At 56.7% G+C, this 20912-nt stretch overlaps 1 protein-coding gene across 3 annotated transcripts in view; it reads right to left on the bottom strand.

The window, feature by feature from the left end:
- LOC113957902 (receptor-type tyrosine-protein phosphatase V-like) overlaps positions 1–20912 on the bottom strand; it is a 39587-nt gene that overhangs the window by 6071 nt on the left and 12604 nt on the right. For all 3 annotated transcript variants that reach the window (XM_027665764.1, XM_027665766.1, XM_027665765.1), the window contains 27 exons: positions 20063–20335; positions 19076–19336; positions 18329–18601; positions 17624–17893; positions 16825–17094; positions 16104–16376; positions 15573–15845; positions 14883–15152; positions 14235–14507; positions 13120–13392; positions 12372–12644; positions 11075–11344; positions 10343–10621; positions 9978–10112; positions 9662–9866; positions 7402–7469; positions 6924–7050; positions 6609–6656; positions 6089–6182; positions 5152–5242; positions 4588–4664; positions 3637–3771; positions 2974–3096; positions 2368–2528; positions 1878–2013; positions 1233–1312; positions 415–502 (listed from right to left, as the gene is read on the bottom strand). In XM_027665764.1, the coding sequence (XP_027521565.1) occupies positions 415–502; positions 1233–1312; positions 1878–2013; positions 2368–2528; positions 2974–3096; positions 3637–3771; positions 4588–4664; positions 5152–5242; positions 6089–6182; positions 6609–6656; positions 6924–7050; positions 7402–7469; positions 9662–9866; positions 9978–10112; positions 10343–10621; positions 11075–11344; positions 12372–12644; positions 13120–13392; positions 14235–14507; positions 14883–15152; positions 15573–15845; positions 16104–16376; positions 16825–17094; positions 17624–17893; positions 18329–18601; positions 19076–19336; positions 20063–20335 (5099 nt within the window). The remainder of the gene's footprint in view (positions 1–414; positions 503–1232; positions 1313–1877; positions 2014–2367; positions 2529–2973; positions 3097–3636; positions 3772–4587; positions 4665–5151; positions 5243–6088; positions 6183–6608; positions 6657–6923; positions 7051–7401; positions 7470–9661; positions 9867–9977; positions 10113–10342; positions 10622–11074; positions 11345–12371; positions 12645–13119; positions 13393–14234; positions 14508–14882; positions 15153–15572; positions 15846–16103; positions 16377–16824; positions 17095–17623; positions 17894–18328; positions 18602–19075; positions 19337–20062; positions 20336–20912) is intronic.

The raw sequence follows: 20912 nt of genomic DNA, 5'->3' as shown, positions 1-20912 counted from the left end.
GGACTCCTGAGGACACTTGGACTTGGCACTGGTCATGGCTGCACATGAAGAAGCCTGAGCAGGGGTGCCATGAGACCACCTCTGGGGTGGGCTGCCAGATCTGTGCCATGCTGTAAGGAGAGGGCTGCTGGTGTCCAAGTAGGTCCCTACTTGGCACTGGACTGGGAAGGAGTGAGTCATGGACTGACAGTGATCAGTGCAGGATGTGTGAGGGATAAATTGCCTGGGGATGCAATGCTGTGGAGAGGGGACACTGCCAGGACACCCAGGAAACTTGGAAACCGGGGCATGGGACCCACTCAGGAAGCACTTATGGGGTGTCCCCCACCCTGACCAGGTACAATCACTCCCCAGGTTCCCCCAGCACATATAGCCATGGCAGCACTCCCTGTACCTGCCCAGGACAGCTCTCACCTCATACTCCCTCAGGAAGCCCAGGTGGGACTTGGCTGCTTTCTGGGCATAGTGCTGGGCAAAGTTCTTCAGTGGGATGGGGCAGGACCTGGAAGAGAACCGAGGCATAACAGTGAGGCTGAGCTCGCTCAGCAGCACCCAGGCTGTGTCTGCAGCAGCTGGACAGGGCTGTGAGCAGACCTGCACCCCTCAAATGCCAGGGGTCTCCCAGATCCCCAGCCCAACTGTGGCCCGTGACAACGTGCTCTCCCCCAGACAAAGGTAGGTCTCAGGTGTGGCACAGCCCAGGGCTCATTCCCAAGAGGCAGTAAGGACAAAGACATCCTGTTCTGCATGAGAGAGGAGACAATCTGACCACAAAGATAGGTACATGACCTTCAGAGGTAGCCCCCAAGACAATGAGGTAGGTGGCCAAAGCCATGCCCAGATGGACACTGCTCCATCCTCTTGGCCTCCATTAGGAGGGACATCCCAAGGCCACCAGCTGCCATGAGCCTCTCCAGTTTGAACCTATCTCTAGGGAAACCCTGTGGGCTGGGAAGGCAGGGGCTGAGAGAAATGCCTTCCCCAGGACAGCTCTGCAGATCTTTGGCACTGGCAAAGATCTGGCCCTTTGTTCTGTACTGGGCTCCCCATGCTGCAGGGAACAACCAGCCCTGTGCTGACTCCACTCAAAACACCAGGTGGGATGGATGGTTGGGCTTCCCTGTCCTTCCCTTCTGTAGCCAAGGTTCAAGCTGGGGGCTGGATCCCAGCTTGCTGTCTGGAGGGCTTGTGGATTGGGGTGGATAGAGTGGCAAAGAACAGCAAGCCCTTACCTCTCTGTCCCTGATAAACCCAGGAGAGGTTCCTCCAAGATCTTGTCCAGGATACAGCTGTGCAGGAAAATGTACTGGGACTGGAAGGCAAAGGCAGACAGCAACACAGACCATCACACTACACAGACAGCATGAGAGGGTGCGTATGGCACTGCCTGGTGGGCAGAGAGCTCCTACATTCATGCCCTAAAAGCCCAGGATTTATGCCCAGAAGGCAGTCTGAGAATCCCATGATCCTGTCAGGTCTCTCTGTCCATTCTGACACCTTGTCCCAGCCTCAAGGACTGGAGATATGAGACAGACTGGGGAGCATCACAGGCCAACAACATGGTGTGGGTTAAAAATTGCCTGCAAAGGGCCTGATCCTGTTCCTCAGTGTTTTGGGGTGTTTCTGAGCCCCTTGGGAGATCTCTGAGACTCTGTGGGTCTAGCAGGGCATGAAGCCACTGAAGACCCCAAGTCAGCAATTTCCACTCCAGCTGAGCTGCTGCTTAGAGAGGCACCATGACACAGGGACAGGCTGGGGACCAGCCTGGGGGTGCTGTGGCTGGCCAGCCAGCTCATCCAGCTGCCAGCCTGGTGAGCTTCAATGCCATGGAGCGAGGGGCCAGGGGGAAGAGGGAGCAGAGGGAACAGAGGTCTCACCAGCGTCTGAATCATCTGGTACCGGTTCATCCGCAAGGTGTAAACAACACCAAAAATGTCCACCATCTTCTCCTGCTTCATCTGCTGCAGCAGCCGGTCCAGGGCAATGAAGGTGCCAGTGCGGCCCACGCCAGCACTGAAAGAACAAACAGTAAAGCTTAAACATGGCCTGACACCACCCTTCTGGCAGCTAGACACGCTCCCACAGGCTGCTCCCTGGGCACTGCCCGAGCACCCCCAGGTCTCACAGTATGGGGCTGAGGACCCATTCAGGCTGCCCTGGGTTGGTGCTCGCAATCTCCATGCCCTGGGGCTGTGGGCAGGCAGCCAGCAGACCTATATTCCCCAACACCCTGAGCAAGAGACTCCACAGATCAGCTATGTCTCCAAGGCACTGCTTTCCCTCACAGTTTGTGCATGAGATGGACCCTCATCCGCCCCTGCTCTCCCCCACTGTCCCCTCCCACCACCCCCTGGGACAGAGCCTCACCTGCAGTGCACGAGGGTTGGCCCTGCATCCCTAGTGCTCTGGATGTGCTCCCTGACCAGCTCTCGGAAGGTCATGATGGACATTGTGGACTCCGGGATGCCGTGGTCGGGCCAGGCTGTGTAGTGCAGGTGGGACACGTATCGCTCTGCCCGGAGACCCTCCTGCAGGGGGGGTGTTGGTGGTGGGTGTGCAGCCCCCTGGGACAGGGGCAGACTCACACCCTGCATCCCTGGGAGCACCTGGGTGCTTGAGGACACCTGGCTCAGCTGCAGGGAACAGCCAACACCAGGTCTGCTGCACTGCCTGGTGGTTCCTGCTCCCCCACAGCCCCCTGCCACGCTGGGACACATGGAAGTGGGAGGGAGGAGGTCTGCCTTTGACTGCCAGGGAACATGCCCTGGAAGCATGTGGAGAGCAGGGTGACACATGCTGGACACCTCTGTGTCACCCACCTGAAGCAGCAGCCTGTTCCCCGGGGCCTGGGCCTTCTCCGAGCCCCGAAAATGGCAGGGAAAGGAAGTTATGCCACTGCCAATGAGACCAGCACTTCCCACACAAACCCCCAGCCCTTGACAGGTCCCCGTGTCCCCTTGAGCCTATACTCACGTGCCACAGCTTGAACTCACGCATGGTCCACTCCTCAGAGCTGCTCTGTGTCAGCAGGTGGACCTGCACCTGCCCGTAGGAGACTGGGGCGGATTCTGACGGCCAGTAATGATCACAGAGGACCTAGAGCACAGGCAGAACAGGGGCCCAGTGAGGCCAGTGAAGGCCCAGACGACCTTCTGGCTCCCTGGGAGTATCTGGAGAGCAGCAGCTGTGCAGGGAGCCAGGACAGGTCTTGGGGAGCAGACAGGGCTACTTCCCCTCCCCACTGGGAGTTTTACATGGCTCTCCCCCCACCGGCCCTCTGCTTGGATCTCAGCCTCCTCCACAGAAAAGGACCTGTGCAGGTCTCATCATCCCTTGAGATTGAAGGAATGGTCCATGTGCGATGGCTCATCCAGGGGATGTGGCAATTTCAGATTCTGCAGAAATATTTGAGGGCAACGGGCATGGTCCTAGCTAAGCTCCACTTCTGGCCCCACCTGCCCCAAACTAAGGCTCAGTTGCACAGATGTTCCCCCAAACTGCCTGTCAGGGAAGCTGTGTGGTCCATGCTCACCCTGGAGGCGCACTGGAGCAGGGATTTTGTGAAGGGAATGAACCCAGCTCTGGGCTTAGCTCACACCCCTGGGCTGGGCTGGGCTGAGGCTGGCACCGACCTACCCGCCCGTTCTCCATGCACACTGTCAGCATGATGATGTTGCAGACATTTTGCTCCCACACCAGCCTCCAGAAGTCCTCTATGGTTTTCTTGAGGGGCCCCTGGGTGGCAATGAACTCCTGCTGGGATGTGTAGCCCTGGGTGAGAGGCAGATAAGAGTAAGAGGAGTTGGCAGGTCACTGAGGCAGGTGGACAGTCAGTGCCTGCCTGGTCTGCTTTTGTGGTTGCCCTTAGTCCACATGGGCACAGTTCCCAGGCAGCTGATCTCAGAAGCAGCTGATTTCACAGAAAGCATGTGCTGCCCAGCACGTGCTCTCTACATATTTGGGATAAAGAAGTGACCCACACTGCTTCCCTCCAAGCAGTTCCTCATTTTGGCCTAACCAGAGAAAGACAGATCTGGGTCTTCCCTGTGCTTCCCACTCACAGCTGAGGGTAGGGTGAGCATGCAAGGTCTCAGGGTGTTTCTCTGCCCTTGAACACACACATGCTCTGAGGATTCACACACTGGCACGTGCATGCTGCGTGCCCTGCCTGTTACCTGGGAACAACTCCCGGATGGGAGGCGAGGGCACAGCTCCAGGGTTGTTCAAATGCAGCTGCACAGACCAGAAGGAGAAAGAGCAGGCAGACACAGGGCAGTGAGCTGGGAGGTGAGGGAAGAGGATAGATAGTCCACAAGAAGAAAGCAGAGAGCCTTGCCAGTCTCCCCACACTCACACCTCTGTGTCACAGCGTTTGTCATCTGACAGGCTCCATCAACTCCTGCTGAAGGGCAACTACACATCTCTGCCTGACCCCCAGCTTCTGAACAGCTGTGCCAGCTGAGCCTTCACCAGCAGCTCGTGCCCACCAGCCCTCACAGAGGAGGGCACTCTGCCTCGACCCAGGTAGAGTTTCTGTGACAGTGCCCTGTGGCCATGTCTCTGTGGGGAAGGTGAGTGGGCACTCACAGGCATGAAGTTGGCATTGATGTAGTCTGAGTGTGGATCCTCCCCCAGCTGGCTCAGCTTGACCCGCGAGTGATCATCTGAAAGAGACCATGCACAGGTGAACCCCCATGGCAGCCCCTTCACCAGGACATAACACGGTGGGAGGAGCCCCAGCAGCTCCATCAGGGAGGCTTCGTGCTCAGCCAGGCACCTTCTCCCTAAGAAGGTGAGCACTGCCTGCCAGCTGGGCTGCCAGGGGATCAGAAAGCAGAGCTGGTGTCATGAGGCTCATCAGAGGAGCCATGGGACACTCATGGACCCCCTTTGGTCTCCAGTTGGGACCCATCCTGAGCAGGGCTCACCCAGCAGCCCGCTGGAGGAACTGGGCAGGATGGTGGCTCAGACCTGGCCCAACCATCAAGCCTTGAATCTCCAGCAGGAAAAAGGAAACCAAGGCCCACTTCAAGAGTCCTTCTGCTTCCAAGCATTGAACCCTGCAGTGATTCAAGGTGAGCCTGTCCTTGTGCACTGCCCTGTGAGCTCCCACCCTGGATGCTGGGGGAGGAGGGAGGAGACACCACTTACAGGGTAGCACATGGGCATATCTGTTCTTGGAGACGTTTGCTGGTAGCTCAGCCTCCACCTTCGATTGCTCTTTCCCAACTTCCTTCAGCTCCTATAGGAGAGGGAAAAGGACAAGCACAAATGTTCCCATGGAGAGCTCCTGGTCAGCTCAGCTCCCTGCTCATGGCCAGAGGCTCTGCCTGGAGGGTAGAGGATTACCCACACACAGGGAAATGCTCCACTCCTCCCTCCATATGGCCTGTGCACTCTGAGCCATGGTGGCTTTTCCCATGGCATTTTCCAACAGCACTATTTATATTTAAAAGAAAAGCCCAAGAACATGTACTGGGGGAAAAAACTTCAGAAATCTACCAAGAAGCTCAAAGGATTTTCTGCTGGGCAAACAGAAATATCTTGTGCTGTATCTGCTTCTGCCCCTGTCCTCACTCAGGAGGGCCAGAGAAGGGTGACATGAGGAAGGTTTGAAACCACTGATGGGAATTTGAAAGGTGCTGCAGCATTACAGCCCAGAGCCTGCAGATGCTGACAGTGTGAGCCAGGGAAGGCAGCCCAAGGTGAAGCTCACAGCCTGGCCCTGGAGGTCTGAGTGCTGCTCAACCTTCCCTTTGGCTGCAGGCTCTCTTCTAACACTGTCAGGGTGGAACTCATTGCCACCCCACTCATCCTCACCTCCAGTCAGGGCTGGGGCCCTCTGCCCTGTCCTAGTTCACCTCACACCACAGGTAACATATGTTTAGACCAGAACTCAAACAAAACAGGTTTTCAGCAAAGGAACTGCCTGATCACTTGGCCAGTCTTTGGCCTCCAAGGCTGCCTCATAGGGTGGCTGGATTGCTAGAGGTGGGTGACTGTCCCTGGAGAGGAGCACTCCATGCAGGGCACCCAATAGCATGAGTGGGGAAATCCAGTGTCATCTCTGTGAGGAGTCTCATCTCACCTCAAATTCCTGGAAAAAGGCGTGGTTAGCACTTGCTGTCTTCATCTCATAGTACTGCTTGAAGTTCTGTAGAGGAACTGGCCGGTGGACATTTCTGCAGGAAATTAAGTCCAGAGGAAAACTTGCCTTAGCTACTGGGAAGTCTGGCTGGCCAGTCAGGTGCCACTGAGACAACCCAGCCTTGAGACCTGTGGTACCTGGATGCACACACACAGGGGTGGTTTATAGCCCACATCACTGCCCAGGGGAGTGGGTCCAACAGTTTAAACAGTGGGAAGGGTTTCAGGCTGATGAGGATATTCTTCTGCTGCAGAAGACTCTGGGAGGAAGTTTGGACAATGCACTGACTTTGGAATGGAGCTGGGCAATAAATACTGCATTTGGGAAAGACTGATTTATACAATAACTGAAGCAGAGGAGGCAGATGGATTTTTCCTGAGTGAAAGCATTAAAAAGGAAGTAGGTGAAGGACTGTGGGAGCTGCAGTGGGGACACACAGACGGCAGACTCCAGCACTCACCTCAAGCTGTAGGTCACCATTTCCTGGGGCAGGCTGCTCTTCTTGGTTCTAGAACCAGAGCACAGGAGCTGTTATTTTCCCCTGCAGCACAGGGGTCGATGCCCTGAGGTGTTGTGTGCTGCTGGCTCATGGAGCTCCTGGCAGGCACGGCTCCCATCTCCCCTCTGCCTTTGGCTTCTGAGCCTGCCAGGCACAAGTCCACCAGCCCACACCTTAAATGTTTTTTAAACCCTGTCCCCGCTCTCCTCCTGGTTCGGCAGTGAAGGTTGGGTATCTCAGCCTGCACTCGGCAGGTAAGATATGGCTCATGCTCACCTCTTTGCTCTGAGCTGTTTCCAGTAAACCAAAGCAAAAATAGCTGCAAGTGTTAGGAGAAATCCCACAATGATTCCAGCGATTATTGGCATTGAGAGTGGAGTTGTATCTGCACCAGATCCAGCAGCTGGAATTAAAAAGAGAAGGAAGAGTTAGCAAAGAAGTTTTTTACAATGAATACGGTGAGGCCCTGGCACAAGTTGCCCAGAGAAGCTGTGGTTGCCCCATCCCTGGCAGTGTTGCAGGCCAGGTTGGACAGGGCTTGGAGTGTCCCTGCTCATGGCAGGGGGTGAAACAAGATGAGCTTTAAGGCCCCTTTCAACCCAAACCATTCTGTGATTCTATGATATGTGGCTGCATTTATTCTATTTATTATATTTGCTACAGCCTATGAGCTCCCTCTGCCTGGCTGCTGTCAGGGTGTTCATTACCTCTAACCTACACAGCCAGGGAGGGAAGATGCCATTCTCTGTCTTACCTGAGAACATGGTGAATGCCACTGCAGGGGCTACTGGGTCATATTTGGTGAAGGCAGCAATGCTGAACCTAGGGCAAAGCAGAGTCCTGTGTCAGGGGCAGCCTGAGCTGAGTACAGCACCCAGCACGCAGCAGGGAGGACTTGGGGGAACGGGACCACTGCCTCTGTCCTGAAATGCTGAATTGGAAGAAGATGGTTTTCTGCTAGGAATTTAGGGGATGTGTGGAAATGGTCTTTCCTCCCTTTTCTGCCTCTTGTACAAGTTTATTCCACTTGGGACAACATGAGAAAATGTCCAGTAAGCACAAATGGAAAGCAGCTCTCCTCCAAAGGGTTGTCTGCAGAGATAAGTGTCTGGTCTCTTCTAGGACACAAATAAGGAAAAACACTTTAGTTCATGTCGACTGATTAAGTGGATTGACTGGAAAGAGCTGAGCTCTGTTTGAAACAGGGGCACCCCGGCTGGGAGGACTGACCCAGATCCTTCCTTACACACTCAGAAGTGGCTGGTGTGTCCTCTTCCCTGTGGAGATCTGCCCCTCACCCCTCTCCTGGCAGCGGGCACACCAATCCCCACAGCTCCGTAGACCTGCCTTCCTTCCTAGCAGGTGACTTGCAAGGGCAGGTTTTCTTGTGCCCTAAATATAAGCCAAGGCTTTCAAAGGTAGCTTTGGATTTTAGCAGCCAGGAGTTTGTAGAGCTGTGTGTGGGTCCCCTCTGGCAGCCCCCCGCACCCAGCTGCCAGGGCACTGACCTCCTTGAAAGTGAGCCTGCAGATGCCATGGCGTGAAAGATGAGGGCTTGTGGTTAAAGAACTCACTGAAACACAGGAAACAAGGGTGAAATTTCTGGGTGGGGATGGGCTGCCAGCTTTTCACTGCCCTCAGAATCATTAGGAGAGCAGCACAGTCTACTGAGGATCTTCAGGTACTTAGATTGAGTGTTGCACGTACTGAAAATATTCAGGTTGGCTATTTAGGGTATTTAGGTTGAGTGCTGTTTGTACTGAGGACATTTAGATTGTTTAGGGCAGCCAAACTGAAAACAAGCTGTGAAGAGGTGCGAAAGGATCTCTTAGTCCTGAGTAACAGGACAGTTAAGTACAAGTTATTGAATCATAGTAGGTGGACTAACGACAGCCTGATGGCCCTGAACGAGCTGCTCCCCTGGAGGTCCGTGTTGGAGTGAAAACTGGGAAGCGGGAGGGCAGGTACAGAGCCTGAGCCCGGCTCGGCAGTGCCCGGGTGTGGAGGGGTGTCCTGGTGTGGTTGTGCTGTTGTTAAAGTCCCCTCGAGGCTGTTTACAGACCTCGGTCTGAGGCTTGTGCCCTGCTGTCCCCTCTCCAACCCCAGCTGTCCCCTCTCTATCCCCCCAGACCTGGGGCTGAGGGGTGAAGCAGTAAATTCTGCCCACTCACCACAAAACTTATGGTTAGATTTAATTCTGCCTGTACTCCCGGGGGAAAGGGAAGCTCCCTCATGCACACGCTGTCTCACAGACTTTCATTCTCTTTTCCCAACCCTCTCAGTGACCTGTCAGCCACCCTTGCTGCAAGTTTCTTTAAACTGAAATGGGACAACCTTCCAGATTCTGGGGGATCAGAGAAATGCCTACCACTTGATGAAACTGTGAGCTGCTAAATTAACGGGACTGGCTAAAGATATCATTCTTCGTTAACAGTAGAAAACCTGATTTAAAATCAAATGTTTAAAGGTACCCTATAACAAAATATGTACCTTCATGTTCCTGGATTCTATTTAGTGTCAAATAAGACTCTGAATTTATGACTATTGGGATCCATCTGTGTGTCTCATGGGGAACTTGGACCTTAGCCTGAGCGTTTTCTACCCCTAACCCCTGAGCCCCCCACTGAGTAGGCACCACTCAAACTACTGTTTCTGAATTGGTTTTATTTTTGTGCCACCTGCACCTGGCTCTGAGTCAGAGACAAAAATCCTACAAATAACAACATCTGGTTTAGTTCCTACCTTGAGGGTGGACATCCACCCAGCTCCCGAGGTCACACACACAGCCCTTGGCAGCCTCAGCTCTCCCTCTCCCTGCCCACTGCACTGCCTAATATTCCCTGCATTCCAGCCCCTGCCTCCCTCAAACGCTGCTTGGTGGAACAGCCCCTGGGGATCTGAGGGGTACAAGGGTGAGATGACATGGAGTTTGCAGGTGGCACCTTGCAGGGACACGTGCAGTCCCTTTTCTCCTCCAGCCCCTTCCCCTCAGGAGGAATGCTGACATCTCTCACCTGTACTGTTTGTCGGCTTTCAGCTTCCCATTGCACGTGGCCCTGGACTGGCCGCACTCCTCTGTTCCCACTGGCACTCGCCAGGTCTCAAGGGAGCTCCTCTGGTGGAAGGGATTGGGTATGAGCACTGCCAGGTAGGAGTCCTCTGTCCCATAATAGTGGTCATACCATGTGCTGGACATGATCTCCTGCGTGGGCCTCAGCACTGGAGGAGAATGTACAAGGCGACAGTGGCAGTCCCAAAGTGACTTCTGGGGAACCAGCTACACCTCCAGGGAGACACTGGGAGCAGACTGGGACGTGCAGGGACACTTACATGAGTCATTAGTGGTAGCAATGACACCATAGTACTCGATCTGGCCATTCTCCTCACTGAACAGGTCGGATGAAATGATAACTGTGGAGCTGGACTCCACCTGGAAGACGTCTGCACGCAGGGGTGGGGGCAAGGCTGGAAGAGGAACCAGCAAGCACTGCCTGTTAGTGTGTCCCTGCTCCCACAGTCCCACCACACATTGCTCAGCCTGTGACTGGTCCCAGCAGCACTGCCAGAGCCCTGGCCCACTGCAGGTCAGTGCAGGACCATGTGGGGCTCACAGGCACCTGAAAGAGTCCCCAGTAGCAACACTGGGTATCTTCTCCTGGGTCTGTGGCAAGGTTGTGGGAAAGCAGGAGACTCACCCTCCACTGCTGTGCTGCATAGCAGAGTCACAGCCTGGCTCCTCAGTGTGTTCATGCCCACAGCACTCAAAATGATTTGGTAGGAGGAGTTTGGCTCCAGCCCCTCCAAACTGGCCTCGCTCGCAGGGATGGTCATGACATACTTGGAGGTGGGAGGTCCATCAGACAGTCTCTCTGTCACCACCTCATAAGCCTCCACATCTCCAGGAGAGCTTGTCCAGTTCAAGTAAAGGCTCCTTGACTGCGGTAGGCATTGCACATCCTCCACGGGGTTTGGCTCTGCAGAGGAGATAGGGCAGGCTCTGCACTCACTGCATCAGGGAAATCCCAACTTCTACCCCTGTGTCAGCCTGGACCTGCACTGGTATCTGCTCCTGAGGTCAGTGAGAGGAGCACAGCTGGACAGCTGTGACCTGGGAGCCTGCTGTGCCATGGGCCACAGGACAATGGGAATGGCCAGGGCCTGAGCTGGTGTCTTACAGGAGAAGTCAACCAGCGGAGATCTCTGCAGAGTCTGCTTTGCTTCACAGGAGATGGGAGATATCTGTCATGGGGCTAGCTGAGAGAACCAATGGCTACCAGAGGGTCACATTGCTGGCTTTCCTTATCTCCCACAGTAAACACTTCCCATGCCTCTGTTGACACCCAAGGGTGATCCAGTCTTGAGGCCACTCACATGTTTCTGCCCCTTCCAGCCTGCCTTGCTCCCTCCCCGTGGCAGTGTGTACCCACCTATTGGCACTGCCAAGGACTTGGTGCTGCTCCAGTACGGCCCAGCCACGCAGCTCAAGGACACAGAGTAGTTCCTGCCTGGGATCAGCCCCTGGAGGAGCTGTTGGACTTGCCCTCTGCCCAGGGAGTGCCGCCAGGGCAGAGAGCTGTTCCGGGGGTCCCGCAGCCACAGCTGGCAGTCGTCCTGCTGTCCAGAGACACTGCCCCAGGAGATAAGCATCGTGTTGTTCCCTTCAGCCACCGCTGAGAGATTTTTGGGAACTGAGGGGGCTACAACAAAAAACACACCAACGAGAGTTACTGGCATGCATGTGCTCCCTTCCATCCTACAGAGGCACAAGCAGGAGATGGGTGACACACAAGGAGACTCCACATGTTCAGTGATAACATTCCTGCTGCTGCTGGTTGCCAGAAATGACCTCTAAATGGCAGCTGGAGGACATGCAGAGTGAGGAGTGTGAGGGGATGGGTTCTTCCTCTAGCTAATGAGCAAGTTTCATGAGAGACCTGCCCAAAGGGCTCTGCACATGACTTCCAGCACCCTGCTGGGGGATGGCTGAGCGTGGGAGCAGGGACCGCTGGATTCCCCAAGCAGAGTGCAAGGACTGTGGGGACACGCACATGAAAAGGCTTATTGTGCTTATCTGCAATTTCCACATTCCTTAAAACAAAAAAAAAAAGCCCATCCTCCCCTTATTCCCTATGCCAGGAATTTTCTGACTGCCTGGGGGAACAGCAGTGGGGATGGTGGAGTGTATCCCCCTGGCTTAGGTCTCGTGGTCTCCCAGGCTGTGGGTGTCATCTACCAGAGCAGCTCTACTGCAGTGGGATCCCATGCTTTTGTTCAGCCACCCATTCCTGGAGGAGCCAGCAGGGCCACAGCCCAGAGTCTGCCTCCTGAAACAGCAGTTGTGGCTGACAGGCTCTCCTACAGCCAGCAGCACTGCCTGGCTCTCCCCTCCACCGGGGGCTTGCCCAGCCCATGATCCCATTGCTGTGGTGGTACATCCCACCCCACTCCATGCCATCCCATGCCATGCTGTCCCATCACTGGAAATATTGACAATCAGGTCAGACAGTGCTTTGAGCAATCTGATCTAGTTGAAGATGGGGGGGGGGGGTTGGACTAGATGGCCTTTAGAAGGTCCCTTCCAACCCAAACCATTCTCTGATCCTACAGCTCCCAGGCAGCTGTCCTGGCCATGTCCCTGCCCCTTCCCACTCCAGGTGCTGAGCCCACCCAGCTGGGAAGGCTGAGCCTCGTGCATGATGCAGGACCTGCAGCTCTGGCACTTACTTGTCCAGTCACTGATGTTCCCCGCGGATGCTGTGTAGGGCCCTGCCACAGACACCACCTCCAGCAGGTATTTGTGTCCTGGAGCCAGGCCAGAGAAGGTGAACTTGCTGGTGCCTTTCCCGACAGAGACATTGGCTGCCAAAACACCTGATCCTGAATGATACAGGAGGAGCCTGTAACTGTCTTGTCCTTGGGGTTCAGCTCGCCAGGACGCGCTCAGCCTGTTGGGATACCCCTGGTTCGTCATGTACACGTTACGGGGTGCCAAGGGGTCTGGAGAGACAGGAGAGACACATCAACAAAGGGCCTGAGGACATTGCCTGGGTCTCTTGGCAGTGCCATCAGGAGGGATGTGCCACACTGGACAGGGCATTTAGCCTCGGCTGTGTGGCTGCACCCACCAGCCTGGAGGCAGCTCAAAGCTTCTGCAGGCTTCTCTGTGCCTGCCTGATCAGGCTGAGAAGGGCTGAGGAGGCAACACACAGCCAGCTACAGGAGTGGGGAAGGTGAATGCCCCATCTGATGCTCCCTTCTTTGTGGCTCTCCCCTGAAGCATGGCTCTGGAGCTCCAGCTGCCTTCCCCCAGGCTGGTGGAGCTGGTGATGAGGGTGGGCAGAGCTCTGCTCAGTGCCATGGCACTGACATGCCCCAGGCAGGGCTTGGGGGCTGCCACAAAGGTCAGTGTTCTTTGCCATGAGCTTTCATGACTACCCAGCGAGGCACCCGTGCCCCCCAAAAGGGTACTCACATGTCCAGTTGCTGACATTCCCTGCGGGTGTCCTGAAGGACCCAGCCATGGACGCCACCTCCAGCACGTATTTGCTTCCTGGGGCCAGTCCCGTGAAGGTGAAGTTGTGGGCATCTCTCCCAAGCGAGGCTGTGGCTGCCACGGTGCCCAGCCGTGCGTGGAACAGGGTCAGTGTGTACCCCTCTCTCCCCCCGGCCGTGGCGCCCCAGGCCGCGCTCAGCCCGTCGGGGTGTCCCGTGCTCAGCAGGCGCACGGCAGCTGGGGGCAGTGGACCTGGGGAGCATCAGACCTGAGGTCAGGGACTGCACCCCGGGCAGGAGGAAACAGACACTCGATGGGACATCGTGTAGCTGGACAGGTGGTCCCCGAGGGCAAGGACTCATAGATCCCCTCTGGCACATGCCTCTTCATCCTCTTTTTTCTGTCCCCATCCCACCTAGCTTTAATGATGCTCACCCTTGCTGGTCCCTCACATGTCAACCCTTCCTCACCCAGGTCACCCTCATCCCCACAGCCCAGTGGGAATGCCTTCACCCTTGCACACGTATGCTCTGCACCCAGCTGGAGTGCAGGGCCCAGGCAGTGCTGGCACAGCCTCTGTACTCTGCCCAGCCCTAAAATTTTTCTAGATGGGTAGAAGTGCTGGATTAGCTCATCTCCAGAGCAAAAACCCATTCTCCTGGGAGGACTGTGGAATGGCCTCTTGTACTACACTGATTCATTTCATGAACCTTTATGGTAACGTGGTTTCTACCTGCTGGAGACTCATTGAGTCTCCTGTACACAGGGAGTGTACAGGTCACCTGTACACTCCTGTGTTCCTGTACATGGGGAGATGGGTCAGCACGGGCAGGGGACACAGCTGGGCAGCCCTGTGTGTCATCAGCATGTCAAGCCTACATCATCAGCTTGTGCAAGCCTTCAGGTGAACATCCACATGCTGTGAGGGTAACAGTGTGCCCCTGCACCAACTGCTGTGTGTCACCCCTGTGCATGTGTGTGTGCACATCTCCAAAGGCACCAGGTCCCCAGTGAACATCCCAGCCCTCTCCAGGACTGCACAGTGGTGTGACATCTCCCACCCCTCTGCAGAGGGTACTGCTCCGGTCACTCACGTGTCCAGCCGCTGATTTTGGGTGCTGCTGCCTGGTACAGTCCAGCTGTGGCACTGGCTTCCAGGGAGTATTCGTGTCCTGGGGCCAGTCCCGTGAAGGTGAAGTTGTGGGTGTCTCTCCTGAGTGAGGCTGTGGCTGCCACGGTGCCCAGCCGTGTGTGGAACAGGGTCAGTGTGTACCCCTCTCTCCCCCCGGCCGCGGTGCCCCAGGCCGCGCTCAGCCTGTCGGGGTGTCCCGTGCTCAGCAGGCGCACGGCAGTCGGGGGCAGTGGACCTGGGGAGGAAGCACAAGTCACTGCCAAGGGCCACATCTGAGCTGAGGGATAGGAGATGCTCCATGTCTGTGCCAAGCCTGTGCTGCAGGAGCTGGGTCAGCTCTGTGAGGTCCCATGGGCTGGCTGTGCCCTTGACTCTGTGGCAGCTGCCTCCTCCCTGAGACTGTGGGTCGCTGTGGGTGGCTACCAGGGGTGGGGGTGGCACAGGATCATGCACAGGCTCCTCATGATGCATCCAGGCAGGGAATAAGCACTGGGTGCTTGTGTGGGTGGGAGAGGAAAGCGGGGGGGCTGCACCAGTATAGCCTCTGACCAAACTGGGAAGGAAAGGTCTGGTGAAGGACACCTGGCTGCAAGGAGAGCATCACACTCACGTGTGCAGTGGGTGAGGTTGGGGGCGCTGGCGTGGAAGGGCCCAGCTGTGGCTCTCACTGTCACGCTGTAGAGGGTGCCAGGGCTCAGGCTCCTGAAGATGTGACTCCTGGCATTGCCTCCCAGCACCGTGTGCCCGATGTGAGTGCCAGAGGCTGTGTCATAGACATCCACCACGAAGCCTTCTGCCCCTCGCCCTGCTGCTGCCCAGGAGGCCAACAGCACCCAGGCCGAGGGGCTGCCCAGGGTGAGGTTGACAGGGGCCAAGGGATCTGGAAAGCAACAGGGAGACAGTCAGCCCAGAGATCCTCTGAATAGGAGCCTGGGCACAAACAGGCAGGCAGGGCACATGGCTCTGAGCGCAGCATCCTTGGGATCTGCAGCTGGACATGACAGTGGAGATGCCCTGAGCCTCTGAGGGGGGTGGGGGGGATTGGCTCCGTGTCAAGGATGGAGTGAGGACAGTGAGCAGAAAGGTGGCACCATTACATAGAAGCTGTGGGCACAGTGTGAATGGCTTGGGATGGGGAAGGTGGCATTGCATGCTCTGGAAAGCTCAGGTGGAGGCTCTGGGACACAGCAGGGATGGTTTGGGATGGGGCAGGTGGCGGTGGGTGCTCTGCAAGGCTCAGGGGGAGGGGAGCTCTGAGGCACACTGGAGCACTATGCCCAACCCAGACAATCAGACTCACGTGTCCATTGGGTGACGTTGATGGAAGAGGCTTCTAACGAGCCTTTCACAGCAGTGACCTGCACAGCAAACCTGCTGCCTGCCTCCAGGTGAGTCCAGGTGATGTTCTGGGCATCTGGACTCAAGGTCTGGACCTGAACCCTGCTCTGGGTGCTGAGGCCATACAGGGTAATGCGGTAGTGGTCCCTCCTGCCGGGGGGCTTATTCCAGGATGTGTAAAGCTCTGAGGAACTGCCTGGGTTTGTAAGGCTCAGGTTTGTCGGGGCTGCAGGAACTGTGAGGAAAAACAGACACATCACTTGGAGAGAAAAAGATCCAGTTCTGAACAAGCAGACATGTCGGTACAAAGAGGCTGTGAGACACAGGACATGACTACAGGTCAGTTTCACCAGGAACCAGGCCAAGGTGCCTTCCTCTCCTCCCCTCCCTTCCTTCCCCTCCCCTCTTTGGGTGCCAGCATTGATCCCATCCCATTCCAGAGCTCATCACAGTGCTTCTACCCCCATCACCCCTGGGTGTCATGCATGCTGACCTGTGCAGCTGGTGACATTCCTGGGGAGGGAGCGGTAGGGTCCAGCCACTGCCCAGATGCCAACAAGGTAGCATGTTCCTGGTTCCAGCTGTGGCACAGTGACATTGGTGCTGTCTTTCCCTGCTTCCAGGTTCCTTGGTGGTGCAGAAGAGCCCTCCTCAAGCACACTGAGCAGGTATCCATCCCTCTGCCCAGGAGCAGTCTCCCAGTGCACAGCCAGAGCCCAGGCAGTGCTGACAGGGCTGGCAGATAGGGAGCGAGGAGGCAGTGGGACTGTGGGAGAGAAACAGGGTCACTGGGGACAAACCTGGGGTGGTCAGGACTGACTCTAGGTTGGGAATGAAGCTGGGAGCTGAAGGACTGTGGGCATCCAGCACACTATCTGAGGCTGCTGAGAGCAGCAGGCTGCTCCCGGGTCAAAACTGCTCCCTGTGTCCCAGGTGACAACAGTGCACCACCACCACGGCCTGAGTCCCCCTTGTCCCAGTGGCTCACAGTATGACCCACTGAGCTGCTGGGTTCAGGATGAGAGGTCCCACAAAAGACCCCAGCACCCTGAGTAGGAGACAGGCTCCGGTGGGGTTGCAGGGACACAGTCTCAGAACTCTCCTGCAGAACAGCCCTGGGACCCTCCTTGTGGTCCCGAGCCCCTCGCCAGGTCAGAGCCAGGCTGGGTGCCAGAGGTGGAGAGGGGATGGGAACAGGGGAGCTGTGTTCCTACCGGTGTAGCCAATGGCAGTCTGAGAGGAGATGCGGTGAGGCCCAGCCTGAGAAATGATCTCCACGCGGTACCGGGACCCTGGCACCAGCCCCTCCAGGTCGAGCTGGGTGACTCCACGGGGCACAGACACGTTCCTGATGACGGACAGGGACTCAGCCACCGAGAGCTGTACCAAGTGGTCTCTGCCACCGCCGGACTCCACCCAGCTCACGTGCAGCTCCTGGGGTCCCCGGCCAGGCTGTACGCTCACATTAGCCAGAGACAGCGGATCTGGAGGAAAGCACAGCATGAAATCAATGAATTGGTGGATGAGCCACCTGGAGAAGCCAGGGCACAGCCTGCATCTCTGCACAGGGCTAAAGGAGGAGTGGTGGCAGCTGAATGCCAGCTCTCCTCTTCTCCTGGGAGAAAGGCAACCTGCCTGTGCATGTCCCCAGGGTGCTGTTAGCAGGTAAGTGCTGACAGCACTCAGCTCCCATTGGGCTGCTTTGCTCCATGGACAGGGAGCAGCAAGCCCATACGGGTCTCTGTGCTTCCTCTCTCACATCCCTCTCCACCAGTCCCTGGCTGGCCTTAAGATCCCCAGCTTGACTGGGGAAAACCTAAGCTGGGGAGAAGGGTCTTTTGGGGCCCAACAGCCACCACACAGCCTGTGACGTGCTCTGATTCCCAAAACAGGGAGCCTGCACGTCCCAATGGAGCCCTCCCTCCACCCAGACAAGTCCCTGTCACTGCTACTCTTGCACGCAGTGCCAGGATGTCCCATCCCTGCAGGAGACTGGGGATGCTTCTCACTCACATGTCCACTCAGTGGCAAAGTGTGATGAGGATCTGTATGGGCCACTGAGGACGGTCACCTTCAGGAAGTACTGAGTGCCAGGGGACAGCCCCAGGAATGTGAAGTTGTGGGTGTTTGGCCCCACTGAGATGTTCCTCTGTGCTGCATGGCTCTTGCTGTAGAGCTGGAGGTGGAACTGGTCCACATCACCAGCAGCCTTGTCCCAGAAGGCTGAGAGCCCCAGTGGGCGCCGAGTGTTGGTCAGGGTCACGCCAGCCGGAGCCAGGGGGTCTGAGAGAAGAGAGACACCCAGGCAGTGAGAGGTGGTTGTGGCGTGGAGTTGGAGCTGCACACACTTGTCCTGCTCCACTGCCTGCACCTGGTGGGGTTAGGTCAGGAATCAGCCCTGGCACATCAAACCCCAGAACAACCAGAGCTCCTGCTCCGCAGCAAACAGGGGAGCAGGTCCCCCCATTCCCCCTGGGTGACATTTGGAAATGTTTTCTGTTCAGTGATGGGTTCCTCCTGCACTGCAGACCCTTTTAGGTCCAACGTGGCTCAATGCAGCTCCAGTTGTCCTCTCACTCTGTCTGGCTATGCACCCCTGTCCCAGGTTCCCCATCTCCCCACACATGGGTCACCCTCTGCTCCTGTGCTGGGTTCTGCTCTCACGGACAGAACATGGTTGAAATTTGCAGTAGGGTGAGGAAGGACTGTCACACTCACATGTCCAGTCTGTGGCTGATTGCACAGGGGATCTGTAAGGTCCAGCCACAGCAGCCACCTCCAGTGTGTACTGTCGCCCGGGGACAAGGTCCTCCAAGGTCACATTCGTCCAGTCATTCCCCAAAGTCACATTCCTGATGCTCTCCTGGGACTTGGTTTCCAGGAGGGTCCCTGTGTAGCCAGTGCTGCCAGAGGAAGCTGCTCTCCAAGAGGCTTGTAGAGAGGTGCTGTGGCCCCCATTGCTGAGGGTCAGCTGCTCCGGGGGCAAAGGGTCTAGGAAAGGAAAGGTCCAGAGTCACCTGGCAGAAGTGAAACCCCAAAGTGAAGCCCTTTCCCTGGGAAAACCCACATCCAGGTGTTTTGACCACCGTCACCCGTGCTGACACCTGTTTGGCAGGAACTGGGCCAGCACAGAGTTCAAAGTGGCACAGAGAGAGGACTGTTCTGGTGCTGGACGAGGTGGTGGGTGGTGGAGAGGTGGCTCAAGGCAGAGGTAGCCTGAGCAGTGCCAGGAGAGGATAGACCAAGGAGAAGGGGGAGGAGGGCACTGGGCTCTGCTGACCCTTGTGCCTGGTGACTGGGAAACAGAGCAGGGTCAGACACATCCAGCAGCAGCTCTGCCTCCTCCTGAGCCTTTTGCCCGGTTATTGGATGGAGCTGCAGAAGACACTCGCTGTCACGTGCCCTGAGGCACAACATCATGGGGAAGGGCAAGATCCGGTGGGAACCCGGGGCTGTGGAACTCACATGTCCAGTTGGAGACGCACTGGGGTGAGGATGTGTAGGGGCCAGCCACGGTGCTGACCTCAAAGGTGTAGAGGGTGCCAGGGTAGAGGCCCTCGTAGGTGAAGCTGGTGACGCCCCTGAGCAACGAGCTGTTCTTCACGGGGTGCTCGGCAGGGCTGAGGGCCAGCAGATAGCCCTCCCCCATCGCCTCCTCCCAGCTGGCCAGCAGACTGTGGGGGCTGCCCTGGCTGGACAGGCGCACGCCAGATGGTGCTAGTGGCTCTGCAAGGGACAAGGACACGCCAGCACAGGGCAGTGCATCAGGCAGGCAGGTTGCTTTCACGAGATTTTTTTTTTTTTTTTGCTTTTCAGATTGCCCTAGGTGACCCGGTCTTGGCAGGTGAGTTGGACTAGATGATCTCCAGAGATCCCTTCCAGCTCTAACAGTTCTGTGATTCTGTGACACTGCAGCTGTCTCCATCCCATACGGGGGCAGCCGTGGCTGCAGGAAGAGCTCTTAGTGCCCCCAACACCATGGTGGATGCCTCCCCATACTGTGCACAGCTCCAATTGTTCCTTCCCAGGGTGTCAGCTCTGGGATAGCACCAACCGTGGCTCCACAAGTCACCCAGGAAGGACTGGGCGCAGGTAGATGCTGCTCTGGGGGGACTGGTGGTGCTTCTCTGCCCACCCACCCAGCTGCAGTAAGGGGAAGAGGGGAAGCTGCCTGAAACCTGCCAAGCACTGAGTCCAGAGGCTACTGAGCAGGATCTGGTCCTGACTTTTGCCTGAAACTTGCTGGCACAAGCCTGCCCAGGATCTCTGAGCCCACCCTCACCAGGAACTGTGGGGAGACAGATTTTGCCGCTCTGACCTACAACCTACTCTTAAGACCAGGTGCCACAGGTCACAGCCCTGTCCCTGCCACAATCCCCCTGCTCATCCCCAGCCCCCCTCCATCAGGCAGCAGGAATGGCCTCAAGGGACTTGCATGGGCTTTCTGCTCACCTGTCCAAGCTGCTGTGCTGAAGGCTGATGCCTGGTATGGCCCTGCCACCACCATCACCTGGACAGAGTACTGCTTCCCAGGGCTCAGCCCATGGAAGGTGACGTGACCATTGTCCCCGCCGACAGAGATGTTCCTCGTCACAACACCATCCTCTCCCTCTCGCAGCATCACCAGGTAGAAGTCCCTGTGTCCCACTGGGATGCTCCAGCGAGCCTGCAAGGAGCTCTGCTCCTCTGCACTACTCAGGGTCACATTGCCAGGGCTCAAGGGGTCTGGAAGGGAATGGGATTGTGTGCATCAGGATTATGGGGTGCTCTGTACCCCACACAACCCTGAGCCTCATTCCCTGCAGGGTTATGTCCAGCCTTAGACATCTTTTTGGAGCATGCCGTCTCCACTCCCCAGCACAAGCATTCCTGGACTAGCAGAGTCCAGACAAAGCTGGCAAACCTTCTGGGAAATTCCTAAAAGTCCGCTCCACTCCACTCTCATCCCACCACGAGCTTGCTGATATTCTCAGGAACCGGCCTGGACTGAACTCCTGGCCAGATGCCCCTGGCTCATGTGTCTGGCACAGGGGAATTTTGTTCAGTGGAGCAGGTCAGAGCTGCAGACAGCAACAGCAAGAACCAGCTTCACTTAACAGCAGAAGAAAACCAGCTGCAGAGGCCTTCCAAAATCCCAGCTGCAGAGTCAGCAAGGAGCAGGCTCCAGCTTCCCAGGTGAAGCAGGAAGAAGCTGAGTCTTGACACCTGGGGGCACCCAGGTCCTCCCAGGGTACACCTGACCCCTGTCTCACCAGGGCCAGGATGAGTCACTGGCCACAGCAGCTCTGAGTCTGCAGCTTGG

This window comes from Corapipo altera, unplaced genomic scaffold (assembly GCF_003945725.1).
Source record: "Corapipo altera isolate COAL_440 unplaced genomic scaffold, ASM394572v1 202, whole genome shotgun sequence".
NCBI classification, from domain to species: domain Eukaryota; kingdom Metazoa; phylum Chordata; class Aves; order Passeriformes; family Pipridae; genus Corapipo; species Corapipo altera.
The sequence above is the reverse complement of the archived record's forward strand: the minus strand, read 5'-3'. Positions and strand labels throughout refer to the sequence as shown.